The 21,176-nt window shown below is 38.9% G+C and overlaps 1 protein-coding gene across 1 annotated transcript; it reads left to right on the top strand.

Moving 5' to 3' along the window:
• Window positions 1-7,678: 7,678 nt before the first annotated feature.
• Window positions 7,679-15,027, top strand: LOC130911000 (tubulin alpha chain-like). The gene is made up of 4 exons (XM_057828711.1): window positions 7,679-7,830; window positions 10,460-10,682; window positions 10,757-10,905; window positions 13,962-15,027. Exons 1-4 carry the CDS (start codon window positions 7,828-7,830, stop codon window positions 14,940-14,942), a joined length of 1,356 nt encoding a protein of 451 aa, XP_057684694.1. The 5' UTR covers window positions 7,679-7,827; the 3' UTR covers window positions 14,943-15,027.
• Window positions 15,028-21,176: the final 6,149 nt, after the last annotated feature.

Below are 21,176 nucleotides of genomic sequence, written 5' to 3'. Positions count from 1 at the left end.
AATACAGAGTTAGACCATTATGATTCAGAATGGGCTTTGTATTGTAAATTGTAGGCATTTACTAACTTTATTAGCATGTCATCGTTGAATGTACTGTAGGTAAAGTTGTGCATTCGCATTCGGGAAACGGAAGTATTCTGTTCAAATCATTATGTTGTGGAAAGACTGACATCACTTAACACTACTCTTATATTAATGCTCCATGAGGCCACACACAAATAACAGCAGGGTTAAGATAATTATTTTTACATCATTGTACTATCATCATCAAATTATTTACCTACCAATTTAATAATTTTGTTGATAAACAACATAATTAACCAGGGCCAGTATGGGTTTAGAACAAAAACAATCACCTCAATTTCGGATGCAGTAGAAATCACAAAAGCATTGGATGGGGGGGGGGGGGGGGACATGCAATTGGAATTTTTATTGATCTAAAGAAAGCTTTTGACACAATTGACCACACAATTTACTCAATAAACTACATCTGTATGGTATCAGGGGTGTTGCTGGGGAGAGGTTGAAAAATTACCTAACAGGAAGTGTACAATATATAAAAATGGGAAAATGGTCATCAGAATATCTCAGTATCTCTCATGGGGTCCCCCAGGGGTCCGTTTTGGGACCAAAATTATTTAATATTTTTATCAATTATGTATATAATGTATCTCAGTTATTGAAATTTATACTTTTTGCCGATGACAAACATTTTATATAGTAGTGAAAACCGAAATGAACTAGTAACTACTGTAAATGAGGAATTCAGTAAATTAAAGATGTGGATGGATATAAATAATCACAACTTAAATAAGACAAAAGTAATGATCTTTAGTAACCTTAAATATAACTCAGAACTACAAATAATGATAGATGGTGTCCCAATTGGTAATGTAAATGAATTCAAATTTTTAGGAGTTACTGTAGATAATAAATTATCATGGAAAGCACACATCAGACAAATCAAAACCAAAATCTCCAAAAGCCTGTCACAATTAAAACAAAGTGAATCATATCTTGATGACAGTGCACTCCGCACTTTGTACTGTTCCCTAGTGCTCCCATATTTCACGTATTGAAATGTGGGGAAACAGAAATCTACCATCAATTCATTAGTCACATTGCAGAAACGAGCGGTGCGGATTATACATAAAGTCGGATTTCCTGATCACGCCGTGGGATAAAAAAAGTTTTTTCTTCTTCCCACTCCCTTTCGAGTCCAATTATTTTTGTTGAAGTATACCGTATTTTGTGTGTGTGTGTGTGTGTGTGTGTGCGTGCGTGCGTGCGTGCGTGCGTGCGTGCGTGTGTGTGCATGCTCGAAATAAAAAAGCTTCATCACGATAAAGTGACATTCAAATTGTTGTCATCGCATACCTGTGGACAATTTTAAATTCTGAATCTACTACTACCACTACTCAGTACTTACGGGGTTCCAGCAGGGGGCAGCAGACAACACTCACTGGGGGTGCACCAGCGTTTCTCCGCAGTAATAGCCTGATACTTGATGGGAGTACGGCACGACTTCATCACCCACAACAGTCTCCTCTTTTGCAGTCACGATAGACCATGGAAAAAAGACACCAGAAATTTCGTGGACAACATTAGCCGTTGTATGCGGAAATTGAGTGATATTGTGAGTGTAGCCTAGGGTGACCATATTTTGATTTCCAAAAAAGAGGACACTCAGCCCGGCCTCAAGATACTTGAATTTTACTTGAAGTTCACTCAAAGATGCCTATATCACTTTAATATATTTAAAGTGTGCCCCCTCACTCTGGATGGAAAAATGCAGTTTGAAAAAAATAAATAATATATATAAAATGCAGACCCATGGAAATGTAGTCCTGTCAATACACATACACACAGTACGCTATGAGCCAACTAAACATTTTTATATATTACTATCACGACAATTGTCCTTGATGGATTGTTATTCCCATTCAATTGATATTCTCATTCAATGTTCTAGATTGCACACAAACAATAACCGAAATAAACTGACAAACTATTCAACCAGCATGTTTCCAAACGTAGCAGTTTAAAACTACGTTTCCCATAATGCCTAGCGTGGTCTAGTTTTACAGTCAAAGCTCCGACAGAACTCAACAGTTGCCATTATATAGGTATTTATCGTAAAAAACTTAACTGGGCAGGCGTTGTGGCCAAATGGTCAACCCAGTCGATGGCGGTAATGCTTCATGATAGGGGTAAACTGCCAACAAAAACAAGAAGAGCTACTCCTTCCCTCCATACTACTAGGAGCAATGTCATCGCAGGCATGCGCTGCCACCCAGCGGCCGGAGGGATTCTCTTCAAAATGGTCCCGTGAAAAATCATAAAAACAGGACATTTTTATGAATTTATAAAACCCGCCCGGACGACGAGGATACTACGTGAAAGTAGGACTTGTCCGGGCAAAAGAGGACGTTTGGTCACCCTAGTGTAGCCTATAGTATTTCAAAGGTGTGAAATTTTGGTGTTTTTCAATCATTGAGGGTGCTTGAAGTCCTGCACAGCCAAGTCGTTTTATCATTTTGATCAGAATATTCATTCATTCATTCATTTTCCATGCCGCTTTTCCTCACGAGGGTCGCGGAGGTGCTGGAGCCCATCCCAGCTAACTACGGGCAGTAGGCAAGGGACACCCTGAACTGGTTGCCAGCCAATCGCAGGGCTCAGAACATTTACATTTCTGAACAATCTGTAACATACTTATGTTCAGTTCAGGGATTTTTTTTCCCATAAAATTGTGACTCGTAAACAATGTCCAAATTTGCAACAAGTGTTATTTATATTTGATTTATAGGCTGACTGACAACGAGGGCATATTTCGACAGTGTCGCTCATCATATGTCCAAGCTAATGTTCTCTCCTAAAAAATTGATCAGTCCTCTGATGAGGTCAAGCTTGCCTTGTTCAAGGCCTGTTGTACACCCCACTACACTGCACATCTGGTCACATCAAGTTTTTAGAGACTGCAAGTGGCATACAATGACTCTCTGAGAATCTTGTTGAAAAGTCCCAGGTGGTGCAGTACCTCTGAAATGTTTGTAGCTGCTCGGTTGTATACTCTCCTGTCCGTTCTATGGGAACTGATGTTTAATTTTATTGATCATTTAAAAGGTTCAAAAAATGTGATTGTCTTGGGCCTGACTAACATTTTGCACAGTTCTACACGCTGCTTGTCACTGTTCTGGAAACACTGGTTTAGGTGCTTTTTAAAAGTGGGTCACTTGGTGACCGAATGTTGTATCACTGTAATTTACTTCCATTTATTGTTATTTTTAAAATTTTGTTTAAACTGTTCCTTGTATTGTATGGTTGTAACTTGGACCTTAAGTCTGTTAATAAATTTATTTCTCTATTTAATCAAAATTGATTTACAGTTGTAAATATACAAGTTGCACAATGTCAATCTGTACTTCTGTGCTTCTTGATTATCAACAGCCAGTTTTGTAAAAAAAAAAAAAAAAAAAAAAAAAAAAAAAAAAAAAATCACTTCTGATGGAAACACATCTGAAAGCAATACAAATGTTATTAATATTGCCAAAGTAAGAGGGAAATTGGAAACCTAATATTGCAATGTACTTGAAACGTCGGCTACATTTGACACAGATAATTCATAAATATATTTCTAACGTGTTTACAATTGATTTTCTACCAAAGGTATTGTGCAAAAACTCCAACTGGGACTCAGCAAAGGTTACCTGTTATTGAGATAGCCAATAGAACCAGCACATATACAGTATTTGCAGCAGAGACAAATGTTTTAATTTTTCACCTGTAAAAACAAGAAATCAACATCTACACTGAGCAGTTTATTTTTGATAGAACTCAGTACCCTTCCTGTCTATTTAAAATTTCAGATTTTTTTTAAACAATAGTATATTTTTTCCTCTGCACAACTTCACCTTTATTAACTGTTGTCATCTGTGTTGTCACAGATTACTTAAAAAAATAATTTAATAACTGATTACCTCAAAATGATATATTTACTGATTAGATATCAAACTAACTATGTTACTTTAAGGTAATTTATCAGTTACTTTTTACCAACTTTTCTCCCTTTGCCGTCCCAACATTGAAATGACAACAGAAAAATGTCATCACATGTAATTGACTTTCCGATAATTGAATTTAAATGGGAAGATCAGAATTTTTCACATAAGGCTTAATCTTCGAGTTAGCGGAGGTTTATTTAGTCGATGGAGTCGATTTCAACCACCAATGACTCGCGCTAGCTTAGCCACTCCGGAGCCCTGAAACTAACAAATAACTGACAAACTGCATGGAATTTGTTGAAATCAATTCCACTGAACAGCATTCCAGTTCCATGGGTGAACAGCATATCAGTGCCAATGTAAAACAACGCAAATTGACGCCACAATAATCAACAACACACACATGAATTGCACAGTGCAATAAAGACAAAGGTGGGGGCGGGGACGGATGCGTGCACACAACCCGGAAGTACACTGTACACACACGCGGTCTATTTGGCCACAAAACGTGGCAGTAACTAAGCACTTTACACTCAATCGGTTTGCAAACTACTGTGAAAAAGCACATAACATCCCTTTTCAAGCTAAGTTAGTTGGTCATTTTTTTGCTGGCATCTGCAAACAGGATCATGGACATATAAATGATTATGCAGGGTCATTATAACTTCTCTTTGTCAATGATTTTTGGATGTGGAACAAATGCATTGGCATAGACAAAGTAAAAGGATCATCTATCTTATCTTATCATCAAAGTTATCTAAATTAAATTCATTGGGGTAGAATCTGTTGAGAAGTTCAATCAGGAAACATCCATTCATTTTTGACACTGCTTATCCTAGTCAGAGTCGGTGAGGTGAAAGGGGACTGCACCCTAAACTTGTTTCCAATCAGTTGTTGGGCACAGAGACAATAATTTGCACAGACGATCAAACTGCCACAGAGTGAGAATTGATCCCACGGCAGCTGTGCCAGAGTCAGAATTGATCCCACGGCAGCTGTGCCAGAGTCAGGTGAATGTGCCACTACACCAGGGTTCACTAAATCCAGACCTTGGTGCCACTTTTCCTGTCGTGTTTTCCACGTCTCTCTCCCCTAACACACCTGAATCAAATGATTATGTCACCAGCAACCTCTCCAGAAGCCTGACAATGATCCTGATGATTTTGATTCAGGTGTGTTGGAGGAGGGAGACATGGAAAACACGACAGGAAAAGTGGCACCGAGGTCTGGATTTAGTGAACCCTGCGTGACTACACCATCAGTGACTTAGTCAAGAAATGGTGTACTGGGGAGCAACAGTGGTAAAACATACTGTAATTTAAGCTTGATAACGTAGCTGATTAACATGCCAAGTTAATTTTATTTAGAATATTTCTTTCTTTGTTGTTATTTTGTGGTTATTTAACTTAACATGAATACTTCCTATTTGCTAATATGTTGTTTTGAAAAATAAAAATCCTGTTCAATGGATAAAAGTTGTTTATTTTTGTAACCTAGAAATCTGAAAATAAAACATTTTAGAGTTCTCATTGCAATACCGTGAAACCGTGATATTTTGGTTTAAAATTATCATACCGTCAGAATCTCATACCGGCACATGCCTTCAGGTGAGCAGAAATCAAAGTGATTTTAAGTGAAGTTGTCAAAATGAATTGCAAACTTGAGTGAAATACAGTCCAAGTACTACAAATGACTGTACAGTATATCATTACAGAAATCCCTGATACGACATAAATGAATACTGTATGATTTTTAACAGAGGTGGCTGAACTGTTGGAATAGGAGCATGTGCCCTCCAATACACACATTTTATAGCCTGCCTATGATGTGCCTTTTATCACAAATGCTTTGATACCCTCTCCTTTACACAACAGGTGCAAATGAGTCACTAAAGGAAAATAGAGTATTTAGAATCACAGGAGAAGACTTCTTTGAGTAATTCGCAGGGGGAAACACAGTTGCATCTCATTTAGCTAGTAAATCCTAAATTGGAAATAGAATGGACTGATGTGTCACAATTCTCACTGCTTTTCATGACAACAAATTGCGTCTTCGATATAACATGACTGGTAAATGACTTAACCAGCTGTGTAGGATGTTAGCATAATCATGTGAAGTGCTATTTGCATATTAAAATCTTTCTTTATCTGCCAACCTATGAGCGCCACGGTTTGTCACATTTGGGAGGTTAAGTAGTAAACAACACTTTAAATGTGTATATGGAATATTTTATGCATGGTTGTCCTTTTTGTTGGTGTTAACTTTGTTCTGCATGACTCCACAAGTGCCTTTGATCATGACTATGGTGGTACTGATCCCCATGAAGAGAAAAAGGAGGGCGGGCAGCTGCGTGGGGGGCTGTGTGGGGTAGTCTGGGGCGGGGGTTGATCGGGGCCCTGGCGCTTCCCCTGCCCTGTGGCCGGTGGTTCTGGTGGCCGGGGCCACGCCTTCAGGAGCCTGCCTCTTAATTCACGCACTTCTCACTTTGCACTGTAAATATTTTTCATCCTGGCACCTACATACTCATTCATGCCTCCGGGGAGAGTCGGGACGGGGCCGTATAGTCCCGGGCCGGCTCCCCCTTGATTTTAATGCATCACACATCTAGGTTGCGGGATTTATTGGGCCTGTTGGGGTGGGGTGACATCATGGTTGCCCCCTCATGACAGGCCCCGCATTTCCCACACCTCTATTAACACACCACACACATCGTACTTCACGGGGGAGCTCCGGCAAGGGGTGGTGGGACGGGTGGCTGGGTTGAACCTCCATGCTGCGGTCCCACTGCCCCAAGCTGAGATCTCCTATTTTAATGCCTACACTACCCTCCCCACACAATCCCATCACAGTGCTGGGTAATGGCTGCCAGTCGGGGACCTGGCAGCCACAGTAAAAGAGTGGTAGGTGGGTTCCACACATTTTCTCTAAAGTGGGGCATGGCCTCCTCTCTGCCTGGGTTGCCAGCCGCGGGATTGGGGGGAGGTCGGGGCTCCAATCTCGCGTCGCCCCGCGGTAGACCCTCGGCGCTTTCCTCCTTCCGCCTTCCTCTCTCTTCTCTTCCTGGGTATCCGCCCGGCGCTCTGGCGTGGGTCACTGGCTGGCTGCTGGTGGTTCGGTTAGATGTCGCCCACTCCGGCGGGGGGCCCTGTCCCGCCCTGGGGTTGGTGGGCCGTTGGGGGTCCCACGGTGTTTCGCGCCGGCTGGGGGGCTGCGGCTGTGGCTCGTGATCCCAAACACACAGCCAGGGCTCGTGGTGGGCGGGTGGGCGGCCGGGGCCGAGGTGGGCGTGGGGTTGGTGGTGCATCCCCTTTTCCCATCCCTGAAGGCCGGTTGATGGGGGGGCAGGTGCCCCGGGGGACCACCTTGGATCCCTGGGCAGTGGCTATGAATCCCATTGCTTGGCTGCAGGAGGATGGGCTGCGCTGGCTCAAATAATCAGATTGGATGTATGTCATACTCCTATATATTAAAACTGTTCAGGTCAATCAGACACTCAGATCTCCATTCTCCATGTCAAGCAGCTGAACAAGACAGGTAAAAAAAAAAAAAAAAAAAAAAAAGAGTTTACCATGAATTCAGTTTTTTTTTTTTTTTGAAGCAAGAAGAAGAACAAAACAAGCGAGAACTCGAGAGAAAACTGTATTTTTGTACTTGTATGATGGGTTGCACTCTCTCAATAAAGTTTATTTAAACTACGGAACAGAGGGCGGAGTTAGTTACGTCGCCAATCCTGCTCACTCGGAGGGACAGAAATATCAGAAGAAGCGCATTATAGTCAGAACAGACTTGCTTTATCGCCTTTAAATATCTACAAAGAGACATCATGGTAAGTGTATTTTTGTTTGTTTGTAGACTGCATTACTACTCGCATGAAGATGCAGGCAGAATTAACAGGCACTTACTTCATTTGGTGACAGTTAGAGGTTTTGTGGATTGTCTCAGTCAGGCGGGAAAGTTCTTTCACAATGGCGCCAACGAACTCACCCGAGTTTTCGGTAGTTTAGTACGCTGATTGAGTGTGATTTTTTTTCTTTAATTTTTTTTTTTTTTTTACTAGCCGTCACACATTTATCTTAACGCCACCAACACTAGCTTGTTTTATTTTTGTCAATTTAACAATTTCAGGTCACGTTTCTTTAGTGAGAATGTGGCCGTGTGGCAGTAGGTTGACATCAAAGACCCCAACCGATTGCAAAGCAAGGCGCTCCTTGGGTACCGATGAAACGCACATTTATAAGCTTAACAAAGTTGGCAAAAATAACCTTTTTACTATTTGATTATTAAGGTCTGTTAATCTAGTAAGGTAAAATTGGCATTTTATATCCATTGATTGCAACGGTTTAAATTAAAATAACCACATCTTTAAATTTCTTGAAAATCAATGTCTCCTATAAGGTGAAATATTTTGTGTACAGGCCTTGAGCTTCTCATTTGGTTATGGGGGCACCATGTTTGTGACCTCTAACCTAGATTAAGCTCTTGCATCTGCAGTAATCCCCAACAGTCAACTGTAGCACAATGCAAAAAGAAAGACAAAATCTCTACACAAAGCATAGACATATTGAAAAAGAATCAGCTGTGTGTTCCAATGATTTATCTAGTTTCTGTTGTCAAAACATTAACATTTAATCTCTTCCCTCACGCATTTATCTTTTTATTTTCGTCAATATAACAATTTCAGGTCACGTTTCTTTAGTGAGAATGTGGCCTTGTGACAAGAGCACACTGCAACATTATTATCAAGGGTTGACATCAAGGGCCAGCAACCGTTTGCGAAGCAAGACGCCGCTTGGGTACCAATGAAATACACATTTATAAACAAAGTTTGCAAGAATCTCCTTTTTGCTATTTCATTATCAAGATATGTTAATCTAATTAGGTAAAATCAACATTTTATATGCAACGGTTTATATTAAATAAAATTAAAATGACTACATCTTAAATTTCTTAAATCAATGTCTCCTATATAGTAAAATATTTTTAAACAAGCCTTGAGCTTCTCATTTTGGTTTTTGGGGAGACAGATTTATAAATAAAGTTTGCAAAAATCACCTTTTTACTATTTCGTTATTAAGATATGTTTATCTAATTAGGTAAAATCAGCATTTTATATGCAACGGTTTATATAAATAAAATTAAAATGACTACATCTTAAATGTATTAAATCAATGTCTCATACATAGTAAAACATTTTTAGAACAGGCCTTGAGCTTCTCATTTTGGTTTTTGGGCACCATGTTGGTGACCTCCGACCTAGATTAAACTCTTGCATCTGCAGTAATCCCCATCACTCAACTGTAGGACAAAGCAAAAGAAAAGACAAAATCTTTACTCAAAGCATTGACATAGTGAAAATCAATTAGCTGTATGTTCCTATGATTTATGTTAAAGATGATGCCGATCGATCGGGTCCGGTCACGTCATTTTCAAAGTATTGGAATCGGCAAAAAAATATCGGACATGCCTTTTTTTAATATATATATATTTTTTTATTAAACGTTTTCTAATTGTATTTAACGTTAAAGACAAAATGTCTTACACCCATCCAGAGTCTTTAGTTTTGGCTTAAAGTAGGGCTATCAAATTTATAGCGTTAACGGTGGTAATTAATTTATTTTGAATTAATCACGTTAAAATATTTAACGCAATTAACGCATGCGCAGCATGACCTACTCACGCATTGTCGCGTTCAAGCTATAATGGCGCCGTTTTAACTATATATAGAGCTAAAAGGCAGCGTAAAATGAGTAGAGTGAATTTTGGCCGTCTTTAGAGCCTTTTCTTAATTGGCTAAAGCCTTTTAATCCCTCTCTCAACAATTAGAAATATCGTGGGAAGCAATGCGGGGAAGCAAGGTAGTAGTTGATCTTTTTCTTAACACCCTATGTTATTTCCCAACGCAGATAAGATATATCAATTGGTGCCACTACGCACAGTCATGGTTGCACTTCCCATCATGCATTTGGACTGAACAGTTAAATGGCTACAGTATCATTAACTGAAAGCTCAACAAATACACTAGATGGCAATATTTAGTCACAATATAAAAAGTCACATTTATCCTTTATGAATTACAAGTCTTTCTATCCGTGGATCCCTCTCACAGAAAGAATGTTAATAATATAAATGCCATCTTGAGGATTTATTGTCATAATAAACAAATACAGTACTTATGTACTGTATGTTGAATGTATGTATTCGTCCGAGTTTTATTCATTTTTTTCTTAATGCATTGCCAAAATGTACATGATCGGGAAAAATTATCGGGAATGATTGGAATTGAATCGGGAGCAAAAAAAAAAAAGCAAATGGATCGGGAAATATCGGGATCGGCAGATGCGCAAACTAAAACGATCGGGATCGGATCGGGAGCAAAAAAACATGATCGGAACAACCCTAATTTATGTAGTTTCAGTTGTCAAAACATTAACGTTTAATCTCTTCTAATTCCACAGCGTGAGTGTATCTCCATCCACGTTGGACAGGCAGGTGTCCAGATTGGTAATGCCTGCTGGGAACTCTACTGCCTGGAACATGGAGTCCAGCCAGATGGGCACATGCCAAATGACAAGACAATTGGGGGTGGAGATGATTCCTTCAACACCTTTTTCAGTGAGACTGGTACTGGAAAACATGTCCCCAGAGCTGTTTTTGTAGATCTGGAGCCTGCCGTTATTGGTAACTTCTTCATACATAGTATAAATCATGGCCCCTTAATGTTTTGTAGAATTCTCACTTCTCTCCACTTTTAGATGAGGTGCGTTTTGGGAGGTACCGCCAGTTGTTCCACCCTGGGCAGCTGATCACAGGCAAAGAAGATGCTGCGAACAACTATGCCCGTGGACACTACACCATTGGCAAGGAGATCATTGACCTGGTGCTGGATAGGATCCGCAAACTGGTGTGTTACATAATGCTTTGTGCTCGCATTTTTTGTAGTTCCAAGCAGTGGCGCCACCAGGGGGTGGCCAGGGGTGGCCACGGGCACCCCTATAAATTGGTTGGCCACCCCACTGGCCACCCCACTTGCCAGTATATCGTTAGATTGTTGTAGCATCAGTTATGCATTTCATCCCAAATGAATGCATTTATTTTGTTTTGTTAAATGTAGGGCTGTCAAATTTATCGCGTTAACGGGCGGTAATTATTTTTAAAAAATTAATCACGTGAAAATATTTATCGCAATTAACGCATTCGCGGTACGAATCATTCACGCATTGCCGCAAACAGCCTACAATAGCACCGTTTTACTTATATACAGAGATAAGAGGCAGTGTCAAGTGAGTGGAGTAGATACAAGAATTCATTGGGTCCTAGCTTTTAATTGGCAAAACCTTTGTCATCTCTCCCACAGCAACTATAAATATTGTGGGAAGCGACGTGGGGAAGAATAACAGGAGTTGATCTTTTTCTTAATACCCTGTGGTGTACCCAACGCAGAGAAGATATAGCATTTGCAGCCACCACACGCAGTCATGGGTGCACCACTTCCCATAATGCATTTGGGCAGAACAGTTAATTCGTTACAGTATCATTTACTGAAAGCTCAACAAATACACTAGATGGCAATATTTAGTCGAATATACAAACTCATATTTTATCCTTTAAGAATTACAAGTCTTTCTGAGCAAGGTACTGCGTCACCAATAGGTAGATGGCAATGTAGTGTAAAGCGCTTTGAGTGCCTTGAAAGGTAGCTATAAAAGCGCTATACAAGTATAACACCATTTACCATATACCATTTATCCGTGGATCCCTTTCACAGAAAGAATGTTAAAAATGTTAATGCCATCTTGTGTATTTAATGTTATAATAAACAAATACAGTACTTATGTACAGTATGTTGAATGTATATATCCGTCTTGTCTTATCTTTCCATTCCAACAATTTACAGAAAAAGATGGCATATTTTAGAGATGGTTTGAATTGCGATTAATTACGATTAATTAATTTTTAAGCTGTGATTAGCTCGAATAAAAATTTTAATCATTTGACAGCCCTAGTTAAATGTACACCTCATGCCTAATATATACATAACACAATAAAACAGAATTGTTGTGGAACTCAAAATGTTGACTGGACAGTTATGGACTATGCACATTAAATCATTAGTAACATAAAATATTACACAAACACCAAATCAGTAGCCGTGTCCTTAAGTCTTTCTGATAGTTTTCCCCTGACCTTTTTACTGCAATAATATAATGAAAACCTGAAATTATGGCTTTTAGTTTTGGCCACCCCAAGATTTTAAGTGGCCCCATCTGGCCACCCCTATGAAAGATTTCTGGAGGCGCCACTGGTTCCAAGCGCTGAATATGAGCGCTAAATGATGGCAGCTGTCTTCGCAGCAAGCAGTGGATAGTGATTTTAATCTTAACAAGAGCCCAAGTGCTTGCTTCAAGTTCTTTATCAGTGAAATAACCCCAACCATATAACTTAAAATTGCATAATTCAAAACACCACAGACAAATAAACTAAAATAGCGTCAATGTTGTGATTGTTTTCGTCCTTTTTTTTCTAACCTTTATTAAAAACAAATATACAAACATGGGGTGGACCATTCACATAGAATCAATACATTTAAAAACAAAAAAAAACAAAAAAATAAATAAAAGGGTCAACACAAGCTGTATTGTTTGCACAGTCTCTTGGTCCTTATAGCCTTGGGGTTCAAAGCGACACTTAAATTGTTCAAATATAAAGAAAACATTTTATGAAAATTTGGTCTTTGATTTATATACTTTACACAGTGAATGGAGAATTTTGCCAAAATTAGAATAAGATTTATAACTTTGATCTATTTCTAGTTTTTCAATGCTAGATAGGCCAAACAAAATATGTCTAAAAACTAATTTCAATGAGGGCTCAACTTTGGTGTTGATAAAATTGTTCAAGTCAACCCAAAATATGTGAGAGTTTGTACATTCCCAAAACAAATGGAAAACAGTTTCCTTTGCATTTGCACAAAAAGAACATAACGTATTGTTCCATACATAACCATTGTTCTTTTTACAGGATAACACCTATGAAGCATTTTGAGAGTGATTTCTTTAACTTTATTTCTCAATAGATATTTTTTTAGGCAAAAGCCAAGTATGTTTCCATTTAATATTTTCATATAAATTATTCCAATAATAAATTGCAGTGGGATTCAAAACTATCTCCCTTTGAAGAAGTCCTTTCACACAATTGTTTGAGGTTTCAGAGCTTATAATGCACATTTAAAACCAATGAACAGAGACTTTGGATAAAAGTTAGGAATGTCACAATTTCGTAATAATCTTCGACAGCCCTCTGGAATTACACCAAACACAATAGAATGTAAAACCAAATTCTTTATATTTAAAAAGTTCACCTTATTGACCCATCTTTCAATATATAAAGATTTATTTTGATATTGTATGTCTTGATTGTTCTAAATGTAATATCTATTTGGTGAAAAATTGCGTTTATATATCATTGACCATGACATAAGAAGTTAAGTGTGGAATTTGGCTAATTTAACCGGTAACTTAGAAATGTTGTAATTACACGTTAACAAAAATTCCAGACCTCTTGCAGATTTAAAAATATATGGAGTGATGAAATTCCACATTGAGTTGGGATTTTTCAAATATAATTGAATCCATTTAATTTTGAACGATGCATTTAAATAAATCCAGAGCAAAGGATTAAAACCTCCTAAAGCTTTGCTATCATGCTTTTGACTAGCTGAGTTTACTGGGTTAGTTGTAAATTGTACATTATAAATGCTTGTACAGTACTGCCTCTTGGTGGCCAAGTAGCGCAGAAGAGAAGACGCATGACATCAATGGGGATTAAAGCAGGGAATTTTGATGTACTTTCGTTTAATTTAACAATGTGATATATATTGTATATTTTTATGAAGTGTTTCGTGCTAATTTTACATTGGAATTGTAATTGAAAAAAAAAAAAATCTTTTTGTGTCGTCAGGCCGACCAGTGCACAGGTCTTCAGGGTTTCCTGGTGTTCCACAGTTTCGGAGGCGGCACTGGCTCTGGATTCACCTCCCTCCTTATGGAGCGCCTGTCTGTCGACTACGGCAAGAAGTCCAAGCTGGAGTTCTCCATATACCCAGCTCCCCAGGTGTCTACAGCTGTGGTGGAGCCCTACAACTCCATCCTGACCACCCACACCACCCTGGAGCACTCCGACTGTGCCTTCATGGTAGATAATGAGGCCATTTACGATATTTGTCGAAGGAACCTCGACATCGAGCGCCCAACCTACACCAACCTTAACAGGCTTATCAGTCAGATCGTCTCCTCCATCACGGCTTCCCTTCGTTTCGATGGCGCCCTCAATGTTGATCTGGCTGAGTTTCAAACCAACTTGGTACCATATCCTCGCATCCACTTTCCTCTGGCTACTTACGCCCCAGTCATTTCGGCTGAGAGAGCGTATCACGAGCAGCTGTCGGTGTCAGAAATCACTAACGCCTGCTTCGAGCCAGCCAATCAGATGGTCAAGTGTGACCCTCGTCACGGCAAATATATGGCATGCTGCCTTTTGTACCGTGGCGACGTGGTTCCCAAAGATGTCAACGCTGCCATTGCCACCATCAAAACCAAGCGTACCATCCAATTTGTGGACTGGTGCCCCACTGGTTTCAAAGTGGGCATCAACTACCAACCACCTACAGTAGTTCCTGGTGGTGACCTAGCCAAGGTCCAGAGGGCTGTGTGCATGCTGAGTAACACCACTGCTATTGCAGAGGCCTGGGCTCGACTTGACCACAAATTTGATCTTATGTATGCCAAGCGTGCATTTGTTCACTGGTACGTGGGCGAGGGCATGGAAGAGGGTGAATTTTCTGAGGCTAGAGAAGACATGGCAGCTTTGGAAAAGGATTATGAGGAGGTTGGAGTTGATTCCATTGATGATGATGAAGAGGGAGAAGGAGAGGAGTATTAAATTATTTTGCTAAGAATTAGTTAAATAGTTCAAATATTTGTATAGTTCTGTTGTATTCCATTTCAATAAAACACGTTCTAATAAATCCTGGAGAATGTGTCTTTTAATGTAGTAAATACACAGACAGGACTGAAAAAGCAGTTTCTGCTCTTGCAATCCTCTTTAAAAGAAACTGCTGTATTTTAAGCCAAAACAACTGTTGGGTTTGATAGAAGAATATGTCTATATGCTTCTATAGCAGATTCATGGCATATTAAGCCCCCGAACTATTTTTTAATTTGTCCGTTTTACCCTGAAAACTCCCGTTTACAGACGTCGCGCAACCGCGTTTGTTTCAACCCAGCCATAAGACGAAGGTAATTATATTTATTTTTCAAAATGTCTGTCGTTTTTACTTTAGAATAATAAATTGATGTCCCATAGTTCATTTAAAAAAAGAAAAACTGCTTTAAAAAATTATTCACTCACATATTTTAAACTTATAAACAAATTATGTCACAATGAAAAAAATGGCGTCTGTAAAAAAGTCACGGATATCTACCTCATAACTATCGCTATAGCTATTTTTTTTGTTATTGTGCATTTTCTCCGATTTGTTAGATGATAAATAATCGATCCAAACAAAGAAAAATAGAAGAAAAATTTTTTTAAAAAGATAATATATGAAAAAGAACATCTGGACCACTCCTTGATGTCTGCGATTTCTGCATCGCGACCCTTTTCATATTACCATGTTTCACCCATAAAATTACAAAAAAAAATCCAGCTGTGGCCATTCACAGCTGGGACTTGACACTCAGCGATACATGCTACATGGAGTTTTTGGATCGAAACAAGGTCAGTACGCGATAATATCCCGTCGTGGCGTCTGCAATTCTGCTCTTGCGTGCTCTCACCTCCAGATAGGTTATTGCTGTTTAAAAAACTTTTAATTTTTTTGTTTTAAATGCCCTCCTGTTCAAAATTTTCCTTCCCACAGAAAATTGAGATTTTAAGCTTTCCAATGATGTATCGCACATGCATATCGGACAATTTTGAAAGTTGGCCAAATTGGGATTTTAAGCTTTCCAATGATGTATCGCACATGCATATCGGACAGTTTTGAAAGTTGGCCAAATTGGGCATCTCAGAGCGGAACTTCAAGTCACCTGAGTGTTTTCCGCCATATATTTTTACAAACCACAAAAATTTTTGTGTTTAGCATTTGGGTAAATAATAAAGGTCAAAAGAACAGTGGCTCCCCAAAGTTTAGGTAATTTTAAGAACTTGTGAAAAAAAAATGGAGCAATGACATGAATGGCATGGAGAAGAGTATTAAAGTATTATGCTAAGAATGAGTTCAAATATTTGCATCGTTCCTTTGTATTCCATTTCAATAAAACACGTTATAATAAACCCCGGAGCATGTTGTCTTATGTAGTGAATACATCTTTTATATTTTTACAAACCACAAAAATGTTTATTTGTGTTTCGTGAGTAACAGACATGCACAATTGGCCTAAAAAGAAGAAAGTATTTGGTTTAATAAACAGCAAAAGAACAGTGGCCCCCAAGAAATGAAATAACTTCAATAACTTGTAAAAAAAAAAAAAAAAAAAAAAAAAAAAAGGAGCCAGAACATGGATGGCATTCACTAGAAGCATTGACAAGCTTTAAGTTACTTTATTTTCGCCTCAAAATAACTCAAAATATAGCCATTAATATCTAAACCCCTGGCAACAAAAGTGAGTACACCCCTTAGAAACTACATACATCCCTAAATGTCCAAATTGAGTACTGAGTACTTGAGTACTAGTCCACAAATCAACTCAAGTAAAAGAAAAAGTATGGCTTGGTAAAACTACTCTTCGAAGTACTGTACATTTTTCTTAAAAGGTTACTAAAGTAAGTGTTTAACGGAGTAAATGTAACGCATCCATAGTACCCACTTCTGCAAATGGCTGGCTTCACATGACAAAGCTGTAACATTCGACAAGAGGATTGACCACACCATGCCAGTGATGACCTCCAGGAAGAAAAATACCTAAAATAGGGGGTCATACTGAGGGAGCTTCAATCATAGACAAATTCAAGATATACATTAGAAGTAACAATGGAAACTGAAATAGGAACTAGAAGAAACCTGAGATTGCTGGGGAGATTCTTGAGATTAACTTTAGATAGGTCGTGCTCTGACACAATACCTCAACTATTTCCCCTTTATGTCACTTTGGACCTGATGTGTAAATTGCTCTGCGTTCTTCGGAACAACCTTTATACCATCTTTCTTTTAATCTAAATGAAATTCAGTTAAATCAAAATTCTGTCCACATGAAGGAGCTTTGGGTAAGGCTGCATGCATGGTCCTCCTACAAAGAATGTTGCAGTACTTAATAAAGTTGTGCAAATTAGTGACAAGAAATTGCTAGATTAGAACATGCCTTTTATGGAATATACTGTTAAGCGTTCAGATTTCAAAGCATATTTGTCCCGGATGTTAAATTAGTTAGATTAGTTGATAAAGGACATCTTTAAATGTTTTAGTTAAATGTTCAGCTTTATTATCACATCCTGTAATAGAGCAGTCACACACGCAATTTAGGAGGCCTTTAGAGCAGAAATAGTATCAGATTTGAAAGTCAGGAATAGAGATAATTGAAAATGGAGAGCAGTGTCATGTAAGATGATAGAAGCCCTCAAAGTTCCTGGCCTGGACAGTTATGTAACAATGTAAAAGAGTAGGAGTGAAACTACTTTGTAAAAGGTGACTTTCAATTATTTCTTTTTACATTATTTTTCTGAACCTTTACTGTCATTTTGACTGGTTTGCAAACTACTTTCCCGTGAAAAAGCCCATAAAATCCCTTTTCTAGCTAAGTTAGTTGATCATTTTTTGCTGGTATCTGCAAACAGGATCACGGACATTTACGGGATTATGCAGGCTCATTGTAACTTCTTTTTGTCAATGATTTTTGAATGTGGAACGAATGCATCAGCATAGACAAAGTAAAAGGATCATCAATATTCAATGAGTTATCTAAATTAAATCAATTGGGGTAGAATTTGTTGAGAAGTTCAATCAGTAATCATTCCATTACTTTTTGACACCGCTTATCTTAGTCAGGACACGCTAAAGTGGTTGCCAATCAGTTGTTGGGCACAGATACAGTGGGGCAAATAAGTATTTAGTCAACCACTAATTGTGCAAGTCCTCCCACTTGAAAATATTAGATAGGCCTGAAATTGTCAACATGGGTAAACCTCAACCATGAGAGACAGAATGTGGGAAAAAAAACAGAAAATCACATTGTTTGATTTTTAAAGAATTTATTTGCAACTCATGGTGGAAAATAAGTATTTGGTCTATACCTAAAGTTCATCTCAATACTTTGTTATGTACCCTTTGTTGGCAATAACGGAGGCCAAACGTTTTCTATGACTCTTCACAAGCTTTTCACACATTGTTGCTGGTATTTTGGCCCATTCCTCCATACAGATCTCCTCTAGAGCAGTGAGGTTTTGGGGCTGTCGTTGGCAATTTATGAAGGGCAGGGGTCTCAAATTTGCAGCCTAGGGGCCAATTGCAGCCGCCATTTGACATCCAGTTGTAGTACAGTATCAGTTTTGCCCGCATGTATTTGACGATGGGTCACAAAGATTCAGTTAAGTGTGGCCCATGTGTCTTTTGCTCTGGGGATTGTATTTATTCATTTGTTTGTTGTTTTCTGACCCCACATAACTTAACTCTTGGGTTGCCAAAGATGTCCAATCCATTTCAATGGACGCTTCTTGCCCTTCCCAGTTGAAATGGATTGGATGTCTATTGCCGTTAATATACGTTTTCAATATCAATTTCCCTCTTTATTAACTATGACAACTCATACTCTGACGTGGGATGGCAGTGAATGAATTAAGCTGATAATAATTTTTGAGTAGATGTCCAATGTAGTGACTACTGTCCCTGAAAGGATTAATATGAATCACAAATTAGATATTTGCAGGTATAATTAAAGTAAATACTGTAAATAATGTTACATATATATCCTTATAAGACTGCAAGAGAAAGTACAGTAGTTTTGATAGAATATATACAGTGCTTCCAACTGGTTTATGTCCAACCATTTTTTTAAGCACTAGCAAACACAGAGGGAGTTTTCTGATACTATATTTTAAGTTAATTAATAATACACACTCATATTTACTTTCATTGTGCATTACCTTTACAAAATGTGGAATACCGTATTTTTCGGACAATAAGTCGCACCTGAGTATAAGTCGCACTAACCATAAAATGCCCAACGAAGAGGAAAAAAAACATATATAAGTCGCACCGGAGTATAAGTTGCATTTTTGGGGGAAATCCAACACACTGAACGGATATGTCATCTTGAAAGGCAATTTAAATTAAAAATACAATCGAGAACAACATGCTAAATTAGTTTACAGTATGATGTTATATGATGCATGAACAACAAAATGTGAACGTGGCCGGTATGTTAACGTTGTCACGTGGTGTGTGGGCAGGCAGGAGGTGTGTGGACCCAAATGCAGGGAAAGTGAGGCGAGGCAGGTAGACGGTGCAAAAACGTTTTAATCAATGCCAACAAAAAACAAAGTATCAACAAAACGACCGGGGAATCCAAAAAGTCTTAACACTGAGGCAAACAAAAGTATCACTAACAAAATACTGCTTTTCAAAACTTACACGGAACACGAGGGCTTGGCAGATCTTGGCTTTGACATGGACGTAGACGCTGACATTGACATAGACAATGATGCAACAAGGAGTGACAAGGAACTGGGTCATTATATACGCAGACAAGGGGTAACGAGACGAGGAACAGCTGGGTAACACAGGTGGATGCAGATTGCAGGATACGCTGGGAGAACACACACACAGGTGAAATCAATGGGTAATCACAGAGACAAGTCACACTAGGAAAAACCCAACACAAAACCTAACGAACGTAACATAGCTATTAAAGAGTTTTTCAGATAACTATTTGCCTGGTATACCAGACTCACCGCTGTTTCAGCGATTGAGTCTGGGGACCGTCCGGCGGATTAAATTTCGAGGGCGGAGCAAGCCACAGCAAACAGACAGCGGAGTGGACCAATCAGCGACAGGCAGACGTGACGTTGTTAAAGCGACAAGTAATTAGCGTGAGCGGAGAATGGAGAAGTTTATTCAACATGGTTAACACGAGCCATGTTGACTGTTGCCAATGACTTGTTTCGATGTGTTTTTGGTCATTTAAAACTGGTTTTACCACGGATTTGAACATATTCTCGGCACTCCCGTTCGCCATCTGTATTGTTGTAGACACGACTTTCGGCGCGCAAGAGTGATGTTCCTCATTAAGAACACATCACGCAAGTAAACAAATCTGATTGGAAATTGATTTTGTACCTTGCTCGACAGGCCGTTAATGGGCTGGATCCCAGACTATTTCTCACAGTGTTTGAAAAATACAGGGAGAATAGTCTGGCTGTGCCAGGCAAGATAACTATAGCATAAAGAACATGCTAACAAGTTTACCAAACCATCAGTGTCACTCCAAAACACCAAAATAACAGGTGAAATGATATAATAATGTGTTAATAATTTCACACATAAGTCTCTCCTGAGTATAAGTCGCACCCCCAGCCAAACTATGACAAAAACTGCAACTTATAGTTAAAAAAATACGGTACTTGCATTTGTGCTTCTTTTTCCCTTACTGTTGGGGACTCAGGAGGTCCACTGGTATGGTAAGGCCGCATTCATGGTTTAGTGTCATGTGGGAACGGGTGTGGCGATGCCCAAATTCCTAGGAGTCTACACGTACAGTATGTTTGCAAGTACCTCAGGTGGAAAGATGACACTATTTAGAGCAGACATGTCCAAAGTCCGGCCGGGGGCCAAATTCGGCCCGTGGTCAAATTTCATCTGGCCCCCAGCCTCTCTCATAAAATCAATAACGTCTGGCCCACACACAGACTTAATAAATTGGTCAGCAGTACTGCTACCAGAATATGAAATAGCTTACACACTAAATGCTGCTTATCATTTACTCACTAAAAGGCAGCAGCACTCTAACCAACATTAACACGTGTGACTTTTTACTCCCAATTTACTAAAATGGCGACAATCAACAAAAAAAAGAAAGTTGACTGCGACAGCCGACGCTTCAAGAATAGGTGGAAATTGGACTACTTCTTCACTAAAATACGCAACAACTGTGTCTCCCTCATTTGCAAAGAGACAGTCGCTGT

This window comes from Corythoichthys intestinalis, chromosome 2 (assembly GCF_030265065.1).
Source record: "Corythoichthys intestinalis isolate RoL2023-P3 chromosome 2, ASM3026506v1, whole genome shotgun sequence".
Taxonomy (NCBI): Eukaryota; Metazoa; Chordata; class Actinopteri; order Syngnathiformes; family Syngnathidae; genus Corythoichthys; species Corythoichthys intestinalis.
Note: the sequence above shows the minus strand (reverse complement) of the source record. Positions and strands in the feature narration are given on the sequence as shown.

What these genes read in the sequence shown, in the direction of transcription:
- LOC130911000 (XM_057828711.1), top strand. An exon ending in TCTGGAGCCTGCCGTTATTG is followed by an intron (nt 10,683 to 10,756) that starts GTAACTTCTTCA and finishes CTCCACTTTTAG; the next exon opens with ATGAGGTGCGTTTTGGGAGG. An exon ending in TGGATAGGATCCGCAAACTG is followed by an intron (nt 10,906 to 13,961) that starts GTGTGTTACATA and finishes TTGTGTCGTCAG; the next exon opens with GCCGACCAGTGCACAGGTCT.